Source organism: Corvus brachyrhynchos, unplaced genomic scaffold (assembly GCF_000691975.1).
Source record: "Corvus brachyrhynchos isolate BGI_N302 unplaced genomic scaffold, ASM69197v1 scaffold72, whole genome shotgun sequence".
Lineage (NCBI taxonomy): Eukaryota > Metazoa > Chordata > Aves > Passeriformes > Corvidae > Corvus > Corvus brachyrhynchos.
Window position 1 is genome coordinate 1,269,695 of NW_008236763.1, and position 13,682 is coordinate 1,283,376.

General features: G+C 54.6%; 1 protein-coding gene across 1 annotated transcript; it reads left to right on the top strand.

The window, feature by feature from the left end:
- Positions 1 to 824: 824 nt before the first annotated feature.
- IP6K3 (inositol hexakisphosphate kinase 3) lies at positions 825 to 12,636 on the top strand. The gene is made up of 6 exons (XM_008644714.2): positions 825 to 1,020; positions 4,405 to 4,773; positions 8,328 to 8,547; positions 9,632 to 9,804; positions 10,439 to 10,614; positions 11,281 to 12,636. The coding sequence occupies exons 1-6, from the start codon at positions 903 to 905 to the stop codon at positions 11,731 to 11,733; spliced, it is 1,509 nt and encodes a 502-aa protein (XP_008642936.1). The 5' UTR covers positions 825 to 902; the 3' UTR covers positions 11,734 to 12,636.
- Positions 12,637 to 13,682: the final 1,046 nt, after the last annotated feature.

A 13,682-nucleotide genomic window follows, 5' to 3' on the forward strand; every position in this document is an offset into this window, starting at 1 on the left:
TCTCCCCTCCAGAGAATTTCCACATCCACCAATCCTTATTGCAACCGCGAGGTTTTCTTCCCCAGCACTTCCCCCATGGCATCCCTGGGGGGCCCAGGCCTGGGCACAGCTTTGCTGAAGTCCTCAAGTTCCTGCTGGGGACCTGGGGTGAGAGTGGGCACCGTCCCCTCCTTGTCCTGGCTGCTGCCCAGGCTGGATGTTCCTTGTGATTCCCTAAAAAACACGTAGATCCCATTTTTTTGGGGTGCAGGGGCTGGCACGAGCCCTTGGCATGTGCTGGACAGGACAGCGGGGCCTGGGGGGCACACGCTGTCCTTGAGTGGCTGCAGGGGACAGCGTGGCCCTGGCAGGAAGCTCCCTGGGACTTTTCCATTCCCCACACGGCTCCTGAGCCCTGACGTGTCTCTTTTCCCAGCACGAGGTTGTTGGCAGGGCCGGAGCTCTGGATCTGCTCACCTCCTGCCCGGCTCTGGGCAAACCCCGGCCTTGCCCTGCTTTGCCCACGCCTTTTCTTTGCCACAAAGAGGGGTTTGGTGTCCCCCAGCCCCTCTCAGCACCCCTCTCCTCTTGCATCTCCCTGGGGTGGTTTTCCCTGGTTTGGGAGCTCTGGGAAGCTCCAGGCCTCTCCCAGTGTCAGCCCACTCTGCAGCGAGGTGACAAACCCGCTGGGGGCCAAGCTGAGGGGGAGTTCCGAGGAAAACAGATGGACAAATCCCCAGTTGTTTTCCTGGAGAGCCGATTGCCCAAGACAGCTGGAGCACACGGCCGGTTCCTCTCGCTCTGTTCCGAGCCCTTCACGCGGCTGTTTCCCCGTCCCACCCAGGGTGTTTCTCCATGGCACAGCCCCGCTGGAATGTCAGCTGGACATTCCGGGCTCCTGCCAGCGCCGACGCAGTCGGGCCATGCCCAAATGTTCCCTCATTCCTCCCTCTGGAGCCGCAGTGAGAAGCAGCAAGGAACGCGGCACAGGCAGCGCCCCGAGGCTCGGCCGCAGCCCCCGGCGGACACCGGCACCCACAGGTGAGGTCCGGGCCGGATTCCAGGGCAGGATGGATGGGGAAGGATGGACACGGCTTTGGAGGGGGGTGGGATGTTGTCAGGAAGGCTCTGGCTGGCGGGAAGGGACGGGAGCAGCAGGGACAGCCAGCGCTCGGGGCTGGTGGGAACCTCTGGAGTGCCCCTGGAGCTGGTGGCTCTCGGTTCTCCGTGGCGCTCACGGAATGGCTGGGAAGTATTTGGATGGGAAGTGGAGGGGAGGGAGGTGCTGTGGAAGGGAGAAAGTGGGCAGGGGGGTGAGACAACCTGTGCCCTTTTCTGCGGGGTGTGGTGGCACTGGGCCCATGGTGGCACCGAGCCCATGATGGCCCCGGGTCTGTGGTGGCCCCAGGTGCCAGCTCTGGGGCTCCATTCAGGGCTGGTTTGGGCTCCAGGTGAGCTCCAGCACTGGGAGCTGTGCACACACACATCTCAGCCATGTTCTTTTCTTGCCTTTTAATGAAGAAAAGAAAATAATCTGCAGCCCCTGCAGTGCTTGGGAGCTGACTTTGGAGCTCTGGGATGCTCCGGGAGCAGGGCAGTGGCCATGAGGTGTGACACTGGGAGCAGGGCCTGTGCACGGAGATCTTGTTTGTAGAGAGGTTTTGCATTTTAATATTCCCGGGTGTTTCTGCCACAAGGAGCCAGCTCAGCCTGGCTGTGCATTTCCCCTGGGGCCACACGAGTCCTGTTTGGGATGGGATGGGATGGGATGGGATGGGATGGGATGGGATGGGATGGAGTAGGTGCTACTCAAAGTTTAGAGAATTTAATCTGCCTGGTTCCTTTTGGCTCAGTTTGGTGTTGGGAATAAAAAAACCTGTTCAGCTGAGGCTCCTCTGACATTTGGCCCTGCCTGGGAGCAGGGGTGGGAGGTGACAGTGCCAGGGGAGCAGCAGCACTGTCCCCAACACTGGGGCACAGCTCATCCAGCTCCAGCCCTGCCAGGAGCAGGGACACCTTCCGTGGTTTCTCCCAATCCCCATCCCTTTCCTGGAGAATGGAATGTTTCTCTTCCATGCAGAGGAATATCCTCCACATTCTCCTTCCCCGATATTTGCTGGCTCACCTCCACCTGCAGCACCTGAGCTGCTTTTCCTTTAGCTGGGGGAAAAACACTGACGGATTCTGGTTTTGCTTGGAGGGTCCGGATTTATCTGTAGTTCCGTGTATTTTTAGTGACGTAAATATCTCTTGGCATTTGCGATACCTTGAGCCAGTGGAAGTGATTTATTTCGAGTGTCTTGTTTCAGGGGAGCTCAGTGTTTGCAGGAACATTTATCTGCTCCGAATGGATGAGCTGCTTCCCAGCAGAAACTCCCAGAAAAGAACCTCCTTCTCCTACCGCAAATCCTGCGCCGAGTTTGGCTTGGGAGGAAACATTCGGAGCTTTATCAAATTGTGGATGTTTTTCTCCCAAAGTCCCTTCGCAATGCCAAGGCTGCCAGAGCTGTCAGGGGGTTGTGTCAGCTGAGGCTCAGCCTTGGACTGTCTCGGAAGCAAGAAAGGATTTAAGTCGTGTTGTTCCCTGCTCCAAAGAGGTGTTATGACAAATCCGCTTGCTTTTGGCTTTTCTCCTTCTTTTTGATGATGGGAGGAAGGGGAGAGGCGGGGGGAAAGCAGCACAAAACAAACCACAACAAACCTGCGGCTCCTGAGGCAGAAAATCCTCTTTAAAAATTGCCACAACTTAACAAAATGCTGAATGCTTTTATTACCGCCCGGGAAGGCTCGGAGGAGCCGCTTTCTTCCCGGCTGGAAAGCGCTCGGCTCGGGGGCCTGGCTTTGTTCCTCCGGGGAAGGTAATTGTAGAGCAGGAATTCCTCCACAAAGAGGAATAATGGGACGGGAAAAACCCCACCCTGGGGAGCTGCTGGTGCGTTCGGAGGTGGGAGTGGTTCTTCCCTGCCTTCAGCCCACTCCATCCCACTGCTCCAGGTGGGAAACAAAACGGGCACCTGCGCCAGGTGTTTTTTCCTTGGGGGTTAATCCCAGCAGGAGGGGCAGGGGAGATTTTCCACAGAGGTGGAAGGGACCCAGAAGGATCACCGAGTCCACCTCCTGAGCTCTGGCTCCTCGCTGCAGGATGGGGAACATGCTGTGTGCCAGCGGATCCGGCTCCCGGCTCAGCGCTGGCTCCAGGGAAAGCCCGAGCTGCCCTTCCCGCAGAGCCCGCGCCCACCATGGGAAGCTCCGGGTGCCTCCAGGAGGTGCCACCATCCCTCTGCTGCTCCCTGGTTCCTGCTCAAGGAGGGGTGACAGCGCTGCCCTGGTCACTTCTGGCCCGTGGGGCTGGCAGGGGTGGAGCTGCTCACCTGGCAGCACATCCTGGAGGCTTTCCTGGCAGAACTGGAGCTTCCAAAGGCATTCTTGTCCCCTGCACTGGGGTTCTGCTGGCAAAAACGGGGTGCAAAACTCCCCAGGTTGTGCTGAAGCTGGAGCAATCAGGAGAAAGGGCCTGTGCTCACATGGACCCATCCTCAAATGATGATTTTAATCTTTTTTTCCCATCCCTGTGAATTTGGGATGTGGAGCGTCCATCTCTGGTGTGAAGCCAGGCTGCTCCAGCACCAACATCAGCTCCTTTTTGTCTTCCTGGGTGCCTGTGGGATTCAATTCCTGATGTCCAAGAGCCATCCATGGGCTTCCTGTGAGGAATGAGGGAAGGAGTGGGTGTTGGTGGGTGCTGCTGCTGAGGACGTACCACGACTACATCGCTGCTTTAGAGCCGAGACTTGTTGCTGTCAGAATCAAGAAGGAATTTCTGGAACCAGGCATGGATCTATTGCTGGGTGCAGGGCAGGGTGGAGAGCTGGGTGTGAACCCTGTGGGTGCTGGTGTGACACATCCACATCCCCCCGTGTGTGTGTGTCAGCCTGGAAGGAAATGCTCCCGCTGCTGCTCCGGTGTTAAATTCCAGGGAATGGCCCAAACTGAGGTTTCTGTGGAAGGTGAAGAAACTGTTGCTCACCCCACCCGCAGCGTTGTAGGGCAGAGGAGTGCCTGGGGACGTGCAGGGGCTTTGTAACAACGCTCCTGTGCAGGGAATGCCCAAGGGAAGGCCTGGGACCGTCCTGCCACAGTCTGTGGGACAAACTGGGGCTGTTGCACAGCATCAGTGCAGGGTGTCAGTAACCTGCAAGGAATCCCTCATCCTGCTGCCTTGATGAGGCCACTGCTTTAATTCACAGCTCTTCTTGATCGCTGTCGCTTGTCCCCAACACATTGAAATTGGGGCTTTCCTGGACTCTGTGTGTCAGCCTGGGGCTCCCTGCCAGCCCCTAGGCACTGACAGATCTCATCCCCACCCGGCTGCTGGGTGACCCTTCTCCTCTAATTCCTTAATTCCCTCTTTTTTTTTTTTTGCAGATTTCATCGGTGAAAGCCCAGCGTGGGGGAAAACCCAGCGTGGGGGAAATACCAGAGTGGGTGAAAAGCGTCCCAGCGTGAGTGAAAACTGGCCCAGCACTGCCCACCCCAGCCGGTGTTTCCCACCTCCGTGTGCTGCTGCTGAAGGGGCTCGGGCTGTGCCTGGCACCATGGTGGGTCAGAGCCCCCTGGGCCCTGGCGAGGGCAGGGCTGCCGTGCTGCTGCAGCCCTTCGTGCACCAGGTGGGCGGCCACATGAGCATGCTGACCTACGACGAGCACACCATCTGCAAGCCCCTGGTGTCGCAGGAGCTGAGCTTCTACGAGTCCCTGCCCCTGGCCATGAGACAGTTCACGCCTCAGTACAAAGGTAAGGGGAGCTACAGAGCACTCGCCTTCCTGAAAAGCATCCCCAGCTGCTGCAGGTGAGACCTTTCTAGGCACAGAGGATTCTCCTGCCCATCCCTCCGCTTGCTGCCCCATCCCTGCCCCCATTCCCAGCTGGATTTCTCAGCCCAGCCCCTGGAAAGCAGCACTGGGAGAGCAGCACCAGTATTTTTTAAAGATATCCTCCCTCCCTTCTCTTTCTTATCCCCTCAGTATTTTCTGCTTTTACTGCCAGACTTGTGCTGCTCATAAAGCTCCTGACCCTGGCTTTTGGGGGAGGCGAGAAGCTCGGTTGTCACGTAAAAAACTTAAAATATCTCTTGGTCCTTCGGTGTTACAGAAAAGAGCTCAGTCAGCCACAGCTCCAATGCGCTTCCAGCCCAATCTCTCCCTTTCCCAGAAAGTCAGGGGCCTCTGCAGATTTATGGGACAATATTAAAAAGATGCTTAAGGGAGAAAAGTTTCCTCTGAGTGGTTTCCTCTGGCAGGAGCCGGGGTTTGGTGCTGCAGCGCTGGGCCCTCGCTGATAAAGCTGTTGGACAGTCCCAGTTTAACCAGTCCAGGGGTGCCCTGCTTGTTCAAACCTTTTTGTCTTTTCCCCTCCTGTTTCAAATCCCTGAGAGTTTTATGATGAGGGGTAATTAAAAAACAATTCTCCTCCACTCTGGCATTGGGCTCACGGGTTTTTCCTCTCCTGGCTGTCCCAGCCCTGCTGCCAGGCAGTGAAAGAGGTGCAACGCTTTCCCATGGGGATGATGAGGGGGAGGAGCACCCAGGGGGATGATCCTGGTGGCTCCATCCCCCATTCACACGTATCCACGTACCTCATTTCTATTCTTGGGCTGTGGCAACAGCCCCAGGACCATTATGTAATGGTGACATTCTGTGCCATGGGGACATTCTGTGTAATGGTGACGTTTGCTACAATGGGGATCAAATACCATTCAAGTCTCACCCCGAGCCCGTGGCTTTTCCTGCTCACCTCACCCATGTCAGGCAGTTTGCTGACCTTGAGACCGACTTTTATCCCCTTTGAAGGCCCTGCCTGCCCCAGTTGAGCTCTCAGGGGGATGCTGGGCTTGTTTTCCAGCCCACTTCTGCTCAGGTTCCCATCGCCCTCAGCAGTAAATGAATGTGCTTGTAAATACAAAAATAAACCCACCAGGGCAGAGTTACAGAGTGAAACGTCCTGAGAGCCTCTGGGATGCCACCAGCATGGTGACAGCATCCAGAAATACCCTCTGGCTCCTCGCTGGTGCCAGCAGGAGGGGGATTGGGGTGTCAGTGACACCAAAGGCCAGCACAGACAGGCACCCAAAGGTTTTTGAGAGATGTTTGCCCGCTGCAGCAAAGGAGGAGCTCTGGGGGGTGTCTGCCATGCAGAGGTCATGGCAGGACATGTGCAAACCCCCGTGGAACCACCCCGGGAAACAAAAAGCACTTTTCAGGCTGAGCTGTAGGTTTTTTGAAGGCTGAATTTCCAGCTGGGAGGGGGGGAGAGGATCACATTCCCTTCCAATTTAACGCTCGGTTCTCGCCTTTGAAAATCTCCCCATTAATTTTCATGTTAATGGCTCATATTTAACAACTCTTACTTGCACGCTATATATAAGCTTTTTGGGGCCAGCCCGTCAGCACTATGCAAATGAGCACAGCCCTGCTGACTGCAGCCAGGAACTGGGACAGTTTTTAAGGTTATGGTGTTTGGAATCGAGGGCTCTGGTCGCCTCCCAGTGACTTTTTAAAATGAAAAAGGCTTTGATTTAGGCAAAACACACTGGCTTTTTTTTTTCTTCTTTTCCCCTGCCTACATCCCCTGAAAATCTGAAGCAGGCATCCAGGCTGAGAGGAGATTTGTTAGATCTCAGAAATACGGATTTTTTAAGAATGGGACTTAGGGAAAAGATAATGCTGGAGCCTGAGAAAGATGGAACTCCCTGAGCTCGCCACAGAGGGCTGGGAGGACTAAAAATATTCCTTGCTCCTAATGAAGGTTTGCAGCCCCTCAGCTCCCTTGGCAGAGCAGCTTGGGTAGATTTCCCCCCATTTTTGTGCAACCTCAGCCTGTTTAGCCTAGCCCGTTCACAAAAATGCTGATGGTACAGCAAAGGGCCCAGGAATGGTTGTGGTGAGCAAAGGGAGGGAAAAGCATCCAAACCCAGGGTTTTGGGGTGCAGGACCCGGCGAGGGATGGGCTCTCCAGCCCAGCAGGGGTGGCTGCAGGGACAGTTCAGGTGGGGAAACCCCTGTGAGCCAGCAGAACCCGGCTGGCACAGGAGGCAAAGCCTTGTGTCGGTGTTTGCTCACTGTAATCGCACTTGAAATGGAAAGAAGGGGCTTTGCACGTTTATTTGCTTTGGCACCTTTGCTTGGGAGAGCAGAACTGTTTGTTGAGCTGCTGAGATCATCTCCCCACATGCCCAGCGGACCTGGTGAGGGTGCCCTGGGCACAGCTGGATCCAGCCCAGCTCCCCACATGCCCAGCAGAGCCCCTGGGCACAGCTGGATCCAGCCCAGCTCCCTGTGTCCCCAGCTGGGCTCTTTCCAGTGCTGCTCGTGCTGGTCCCACTGCCCTGCCCCTGGTCCTTGTCCTCTTTGGGACCTAAAGGGCCGTGCTCTACCGACGCCCCCGGAGCGTGGGGAGGCTCAGGCGGCCCTGCGGAGCTGCGGGAGCGGAGTGGCGTTATCAGCCTTTCCCAGAAAGGTCAGAGCCGGCTGCAGAGCGATCCGTGGCCATTCCTGCGCTGTCATTTGAGACGCACAGACAGCCGGCCCCGTGCCAGGGATGGGCTCGCACTGGGCTGGTGGACTGGCTGGCATTTGAGCCCTGTGATTCCTGTCAGAGACAGGGAAAATTGGAATGTTCAAATGCAGAATGGTGTTTTAAGCACTCGGGGTGGAAAAAAACAACCTCCGGTCACAGTCCTGGTCCCTGTCGGACACGAACACCGGACGTGTGACAAGCCAGCCCTCTGTGGGATATCTGGGTGCTGGTCCTTGGTGCTGGGGGAAGGACACGACCACGACAATGTGTGGGCAGCACTGCCAGCCCATGGCCACATCCCTGCCCTGCTCCTTGGGCTCTCCAATTAAAGGAAGCAGTTGGCACGCTGGGTGTCCTTGGAAAATGCCTTGTCCCCAACCCTCCCTTTGCTTCCTGCCAATGAAAAGTGTTTCCAGTCTTGTGCTCTTTAAAAAGCACTTAAATCCCTTGTGATAAATAAGCTGAGAGCTCCTGATCTGGAGCAGGGGGCTTTTCTGGGTCACCCGGGGCACAGCAGAGCCCAGAAGGGTGGGGGACAAAGGAATGTGGGGTTCAGAGGAGACAGGTTTCAAACTGAGCCTCGAGAGGGGGAACACTTGAAAATCCTGAGAGTATTTTCCAGAGTCTCAGACTAAATGTGTTTATTTGGCTTGAAATCAGAGTGGGATCAGTAAAAGGCCACCAAAAACATGAGGTGGTGGCGAGGTGGTGGCCAGGCCTCTGTGCTACCCCATGAGTTCATCTCTGGCTCGTTTGTTTTCCCCTCTGTCCAGGCATCGTGTCCGTGCACCTCAAGAAGGACAGCCTTGGCAACCTGACCCTGATCGCCAGCCCCGGCCTGGGGCAGCCGGACAGCTGCGGCCGCCTGGACAGCGCCGGCGGTGACCCCGCGGTCACCCTATGGCACAAATGCAAGTGGACGGCCAGTGCCAGCAGTGAGCACGGGCTCGTCAAGTGGAGCCACAGCCAGGTCACCAAGACCTTCAAAGACAGGTGAGGGTCTGGCACTCCCTGCAAACCTCCTGGCTGGCATCTGCCACTGGGCTGGGGTGGGGTTTGGGAGGGGTTTGGGAGGGGTTTGGTGGCCCAGCTCTGGGTTCAAGGCAAAAGCAGTGCCCAGCTGAGGTGCAGAACAGCAGAGCCAAGCCCTGTGTGTGTAGTTCTGCTCTTCCCTGGTGTGGGGACGGAGTGGGGTGGATCTGGGATGTTGTTGCTCAAATATCTGCCTCAAATTCTGCTCTAAACCCCATTCCTTGGAGCACAGCATGCTCCAGGAGAGGGAGGCCCCGGGAGAAAAGTCACTGAGCATGGAATGTCCCTCTGCTGGCAACAGAGGGGCTTCCATCCCATCCCATCCCATCCCATCCCATCCCATCCCATCCCATCCCATCCCATCCCATCCCATCCCATCCCATCCCATCCCACCCCATCCTGCCCCATCCCAGAGCTCTCCTATTAAGGCACCCAGTGCTCCCAGCACCTCCGTTTTCACTGAGGTTTTCTGCAGGACATCCTTCATCCCAAACTGGTTCAGAGCAGCCCTGGGCCAGCTGGGACTGAAGGTGGAATATTCCTGCCATGGAGCCGCTGCCTTTGGAGTGATGGGAGTGCTGGAGTTGGGATGAGCGAGACCAAGGAATGACCCCGCAGGAGAACAGATCTCCTCATCACTCTGTCCCTCCCTCCCCTCCTTGGAGCCAGCCCCTCCAAACTGGGAATCATTCCCATTGTTGGACCATTTGCCTGTGCTGTGCCCATTAGGTGGATAAATAGAGATCCCTGGCTGCTGGGGCTGTGAATGGCTTTTCATGGGAGCCATGAAATTATAATTCAACCACTTTGAATTATGATGAAAAAAAGTATTGGCAGGCAGCAATAGCTGGCTTTCTGAAAATTACTGTTATGGAGTAACAAAGGATCTCTGCAGGTTGGCCATGATCAATATGTTTCCTTTTGAGAGTCCCTGAAAATCCACCTTATCAAGTTCGAGGCTCTACAGAAAAAAAAAAAAGAGGGAAGGGAATATTCTCCTCTGGAGCTCATAAACCCGACGCGTCCCTTTGTGTGCTTTGTCTAGCTGCCCTGGGAAGAAGCTTTTGAGGACAGACCTTCAGTACCACACAGATTCCCTTTTGGAAGATGCAAATGGAAAGCAGCCAGAAAGGAAGAGCTACAACCCCTGGGGACTGCACTGTCACCGGCAGCACCTGAACCGCATGTCCTCCAAGCATAACGAGAACAAACTTCAGCGTATCCTTTCTCCTCTCTCCCCTCCAGCACAGTCCTGGCTACAAGTAACAGCTGGCAATCAATGTAGGGTTTATTGCAGGGGGGTGCATCCCCTCCTCTGCACAGACTCTGGGAAGATAAGAAATATTCTCTGTTATCTTCTGCTGCTGTTTAAAAAAAAAAAAAAAAGAAAATGAAAAAAACCACCCATTTCCCATAAAGAGTTCTCAGCAGAAGTCAAGGATCCCCTTGGCATGCATTTAAAAACACAACTATACAGGAATTAGCAGCTGCCTCGCCTTTTATTTCCCTATTACACTTCATTACCCACCAGTCATGTGAGTAATAGAGTTTAACAACTTCCCCCACCCACCGGAGCGAGCTCGGTACCGAGGGAAGGTGTCGGAGTGACAGCCCAGGGCTACGGTGTCACCGGAGAATGGAGCTGTTGGGGCTTTAATTGGTAGGGCTGTAGTACAGTAAATTAACTGGAATTGGCAGCGAGAGGCCCATAGCAATGACACGTCGGAGAAATTGGCTCAGAAAGTCTCATTACAGTTGTGAGCTGTTATGGAGAGTGTCAGCAGTTGCTTTGATTTAAGGCCTCTTTCAATTAGAATTTAAAAGTATCGGGTTTCCCTTAACTCGTGCTCAGAGTTTCTCCTGCTGGAAAACGTCGTGTCCAAGTACAGCTATCCCTGCATCCTGGACCTGAAGATGGGGACTCGGCAACACGGAGATGACGCCTCGGAGGAGAAGAAAGCCCGGCACATCAAGAAGTGTGAGCAGAGCACCTCGGCATCGCTGGGCGTGCGCATCTGTGGGATGCAGGTAAAGCCTCCATCCCCTCGGTGTGTGTCCCACACACGGCTTGGAACCAAGCTGGAGTCTCCAGGGGTTCTTGGCTGGTGTGAACTGAAGTGGTTTTATTCTCTCTTCTCCCCAAACATGGGTTGTAAGGAGTGGTCACTTGGCTCTGTGTCCTCTCAGAGAGGGTGTCAGATATGGCACATTTAGGGTGACCCTTTCTCTGTGTCACTGCCACCAGTGTGAGCAGCTGGAACCATTTACCCCATCTGAGAAGCTGCTTTGACACACAGATTCCTGCTCAGCTCTTGGCTGCTGCCCATAAAGACCCCAAAAAGCACCACATTGCCCCACTCGTGCTTTCACTGAGCCGCCCCATCTTGGAGCTGTGAGAGCCAGGGGTTCATTTTGGGCTAAATTTCTCCTGCTGGAAATCCCCACCCTCCCTCCTGGAAACCCAAACCAGCCATTTCCCTCACTCACTATTCCCAAACAGGTTTCAAAACCCTGCCTGAAGGATAATTATGAGAGTAACGAGCGTAGGCACACAGAAAGCAAAATATAAAAAGTCCAAACCCACGTCCCTTTCTGATCTCTGGCATCTTCCTATGAGCAGAGTTGGACTTCAGTGGCCGTAGTGAATCCCTTGCAACTCAGGTATTTTATGGATTATTCCTCTCTCCCTTCCAGGTTTACCAAGCAGACACTGGCCATTTCCTGTGCAAAGACAAATACTACGGGAGGAAGCTCTCCCCGGAGGGATTCCGGCAGACCCTGCGGCAGTTCCTGTGCAACGGGAACCAGCTGCGCACGGACCTGCTGGAGCCCATCATCCTGCGCCTCAAGGCCCTGCTCTCGGTGATCAGGAAGCAAAGCTCCTACAGGTTCTACTCCAGCTCCCTCCTCATCATTTACGACGGACAGGAGCACAAGGAGAGCGTGGATCATCACCTCCCCTTCCCAAAAACTCACGGCACGAACCCCTCCCGGGTGGATGTGAGGATGATAGACTTTGCCCACACCACCTTCAAAGGCTCCAAGAGCAATCCCAACCCCACCCTGCACGACGGGCCGGACCAGGGCTACATTTTTGGCCTGGAGAACCTCATCAAAATCCTTCAGAACCTGTCAGAAGGGAAATGAGAATTTCTGTGAAACGGCCTGGATTTCCTAGTGACCGATAGCCCTGAAAATCCCGCCTGGGGTTGGCTGTGTAGGACCCTCCAGCTGCTGGACGTGGCATGGAACGAGCACGGATAACTCGGGAAGTGCTGAGAACTCTCCGTGTGCTGTCACTGAACTGAAGCGTGGAAAGCAGAGAGCTGGAAGAATCTGTTCTCTCTGCCATCCATCAGAAGATTTATTTTCCTTTCTGGTTTGACTGCTGTCCTTGATTTATTTGTGAGCCAAAGCAAGCATTACTTGGGAAGAGTCTTAATGATAAACCAGGACCTGCTTGCCCCGCAGCCGAGCGGGAGGAGGGGCTTCCCTTTCTGCTCCTGCTCCTCCAACATTCCCAGTGCCCCTGGTCAGGATTCTCTGTGCACATATTCAGACACTCAGACCAAGAGCTGCACCTCGCCAAGCTTTAATCCCTGTGGGGTTATAACAGGGGAATTTTCCACGGATTTTCTAGGAAAGAGGCTCCACTGGGGCTGGAAGTACGGGAATGCGATGGCTCTGTCAGCTATCAGCCACAAAAAACGTTCACATCAAGGGATTTTTGCTTAAAAAAAACAGGAAAAAAAAGAAAAAAAGTGTGAGATTGAGTCAGGGACTGGACATCAAAGGTCACCCAGAAATTCTTGGATACAAATACTGCGTGTGCGTGTCTGCGTGTGCGTGTTTGAAGGAGACAGTCACAAAAGACTCTTAAAAATAATGTTTACAGCTTTTGTGGACAGATTTTATGATGATGATGATGGAACAAATGCAATTCCTTCCTGCATGGTGTGGGAAACCTGAAGGAGAACTCCTTGCACAAGGAATAGAGCTACAGAACTCCGCTACCGGGGAGTGGGGATATAAATAAAATTGTGGAAGTAACTCCCACCATTGTCCATCTCTTTTTCCCTCCTGCAGCATCCTTGAGGTACATTATCCTTTGTTTAAGCCTGTAATTTTTTAAGAGAGTCATTATTTCCACAGGTTTGAACACCAGATCCCAAGGGAGACTCTTCACTTGGATTTACAGCAGAAAGCTGGGGAGCTGCTGTAATTTATAGCTGGAAAATTTAAGACATTTGACCCAGCTGTGTATTTTGCTTGGCCCGGAGTCCACCTGGGAAGACTCTTGTTCACATTATTGCTTGACCACAAACCGTAAAAAAAAGCCACAAACGCCCAATTTCAGTAGGGGTTGAGCCACAGATTGTCCTGGCTCATATGAAAAGTCTGTGATACGACTTTGTGGCTTTGTGGAAGAGTTTGTACGGAGCCACCTGAGCATCCCACGGAGCCTCTCGCTGGTGCCCATCAGGACACGGGTGGGATAAGGGATGGATGAGAAGGGCCAGAGCCCCTCGCTGGGCAGCCCCTCACTCTTCACTGTTGCACAGAAAACAACAACTTGTTGGCTGAATAATTATAAAAAGCCCACCATGCCCTCCTTTTTTACCCCTCATACACCTGCACAGCGTGGCTGTGGCTGCCCCATCCCTCGGAGTGTCCAGGTTGGACACGGCTTGGAGCAACCTGGGATAGTGGAAGGTGTCCGTACCCGTGGCAGGGGGTGGGATGAGATGGGATTTAAGGTCCCTTCGACCCAAACCATTATAAATCCTATGAGGAGCAGCTGAGGGAACTGCGAAGGGGTCTGGAACGCCAGGAATGGCTGACAGAGCCGGGAAAGTGGCTCGGCCTGGAGAAAAGGAGGCTCAAGGGGGACCTTGTGGCTCTGCACGACTCCCGGGCAGGAGGGGGCAGCCGGGGAGGTCGGGCTCTGCTCCCAGGGAACAGGGACAGGAGGAGAGGGAACGGCTCCTCCAGCGGAGGTTCAGGTTGGCATTTCCCCACGGAAAGGACGGTCAGGCCTTGGAAGGGGCTGCCCAGGGTGGTGCTGGAGTCCCCACCCCTGAAGGGGTCCAAGCACC

Excerpts from the sequence above, each read along its gene's own strand:
- IP6K3 (XM_008644714.2), top strand. The coding sequence starts at position 903 with ATGCCCAAATGTTCCCTCATTCCTCCCTCTGGAGCCGCAGTGAGAAGC. Across the intron at positions 1,021-4,404 it reads GCGGACACCGGCACCCACAG|ATTTCATCGGTGAAAGCCCA; the intron begins GTGAGGTCCGGG and ends TTTTTTTTGCAG. Across the intron at positions 10,615-11,280 it reads TGCGCATCTGTGGGATGCAG|GTTTACCAAGCAGACACTGG; the intron begins GTAAAGCCTCCA and ends TCTCCCTTCCAG.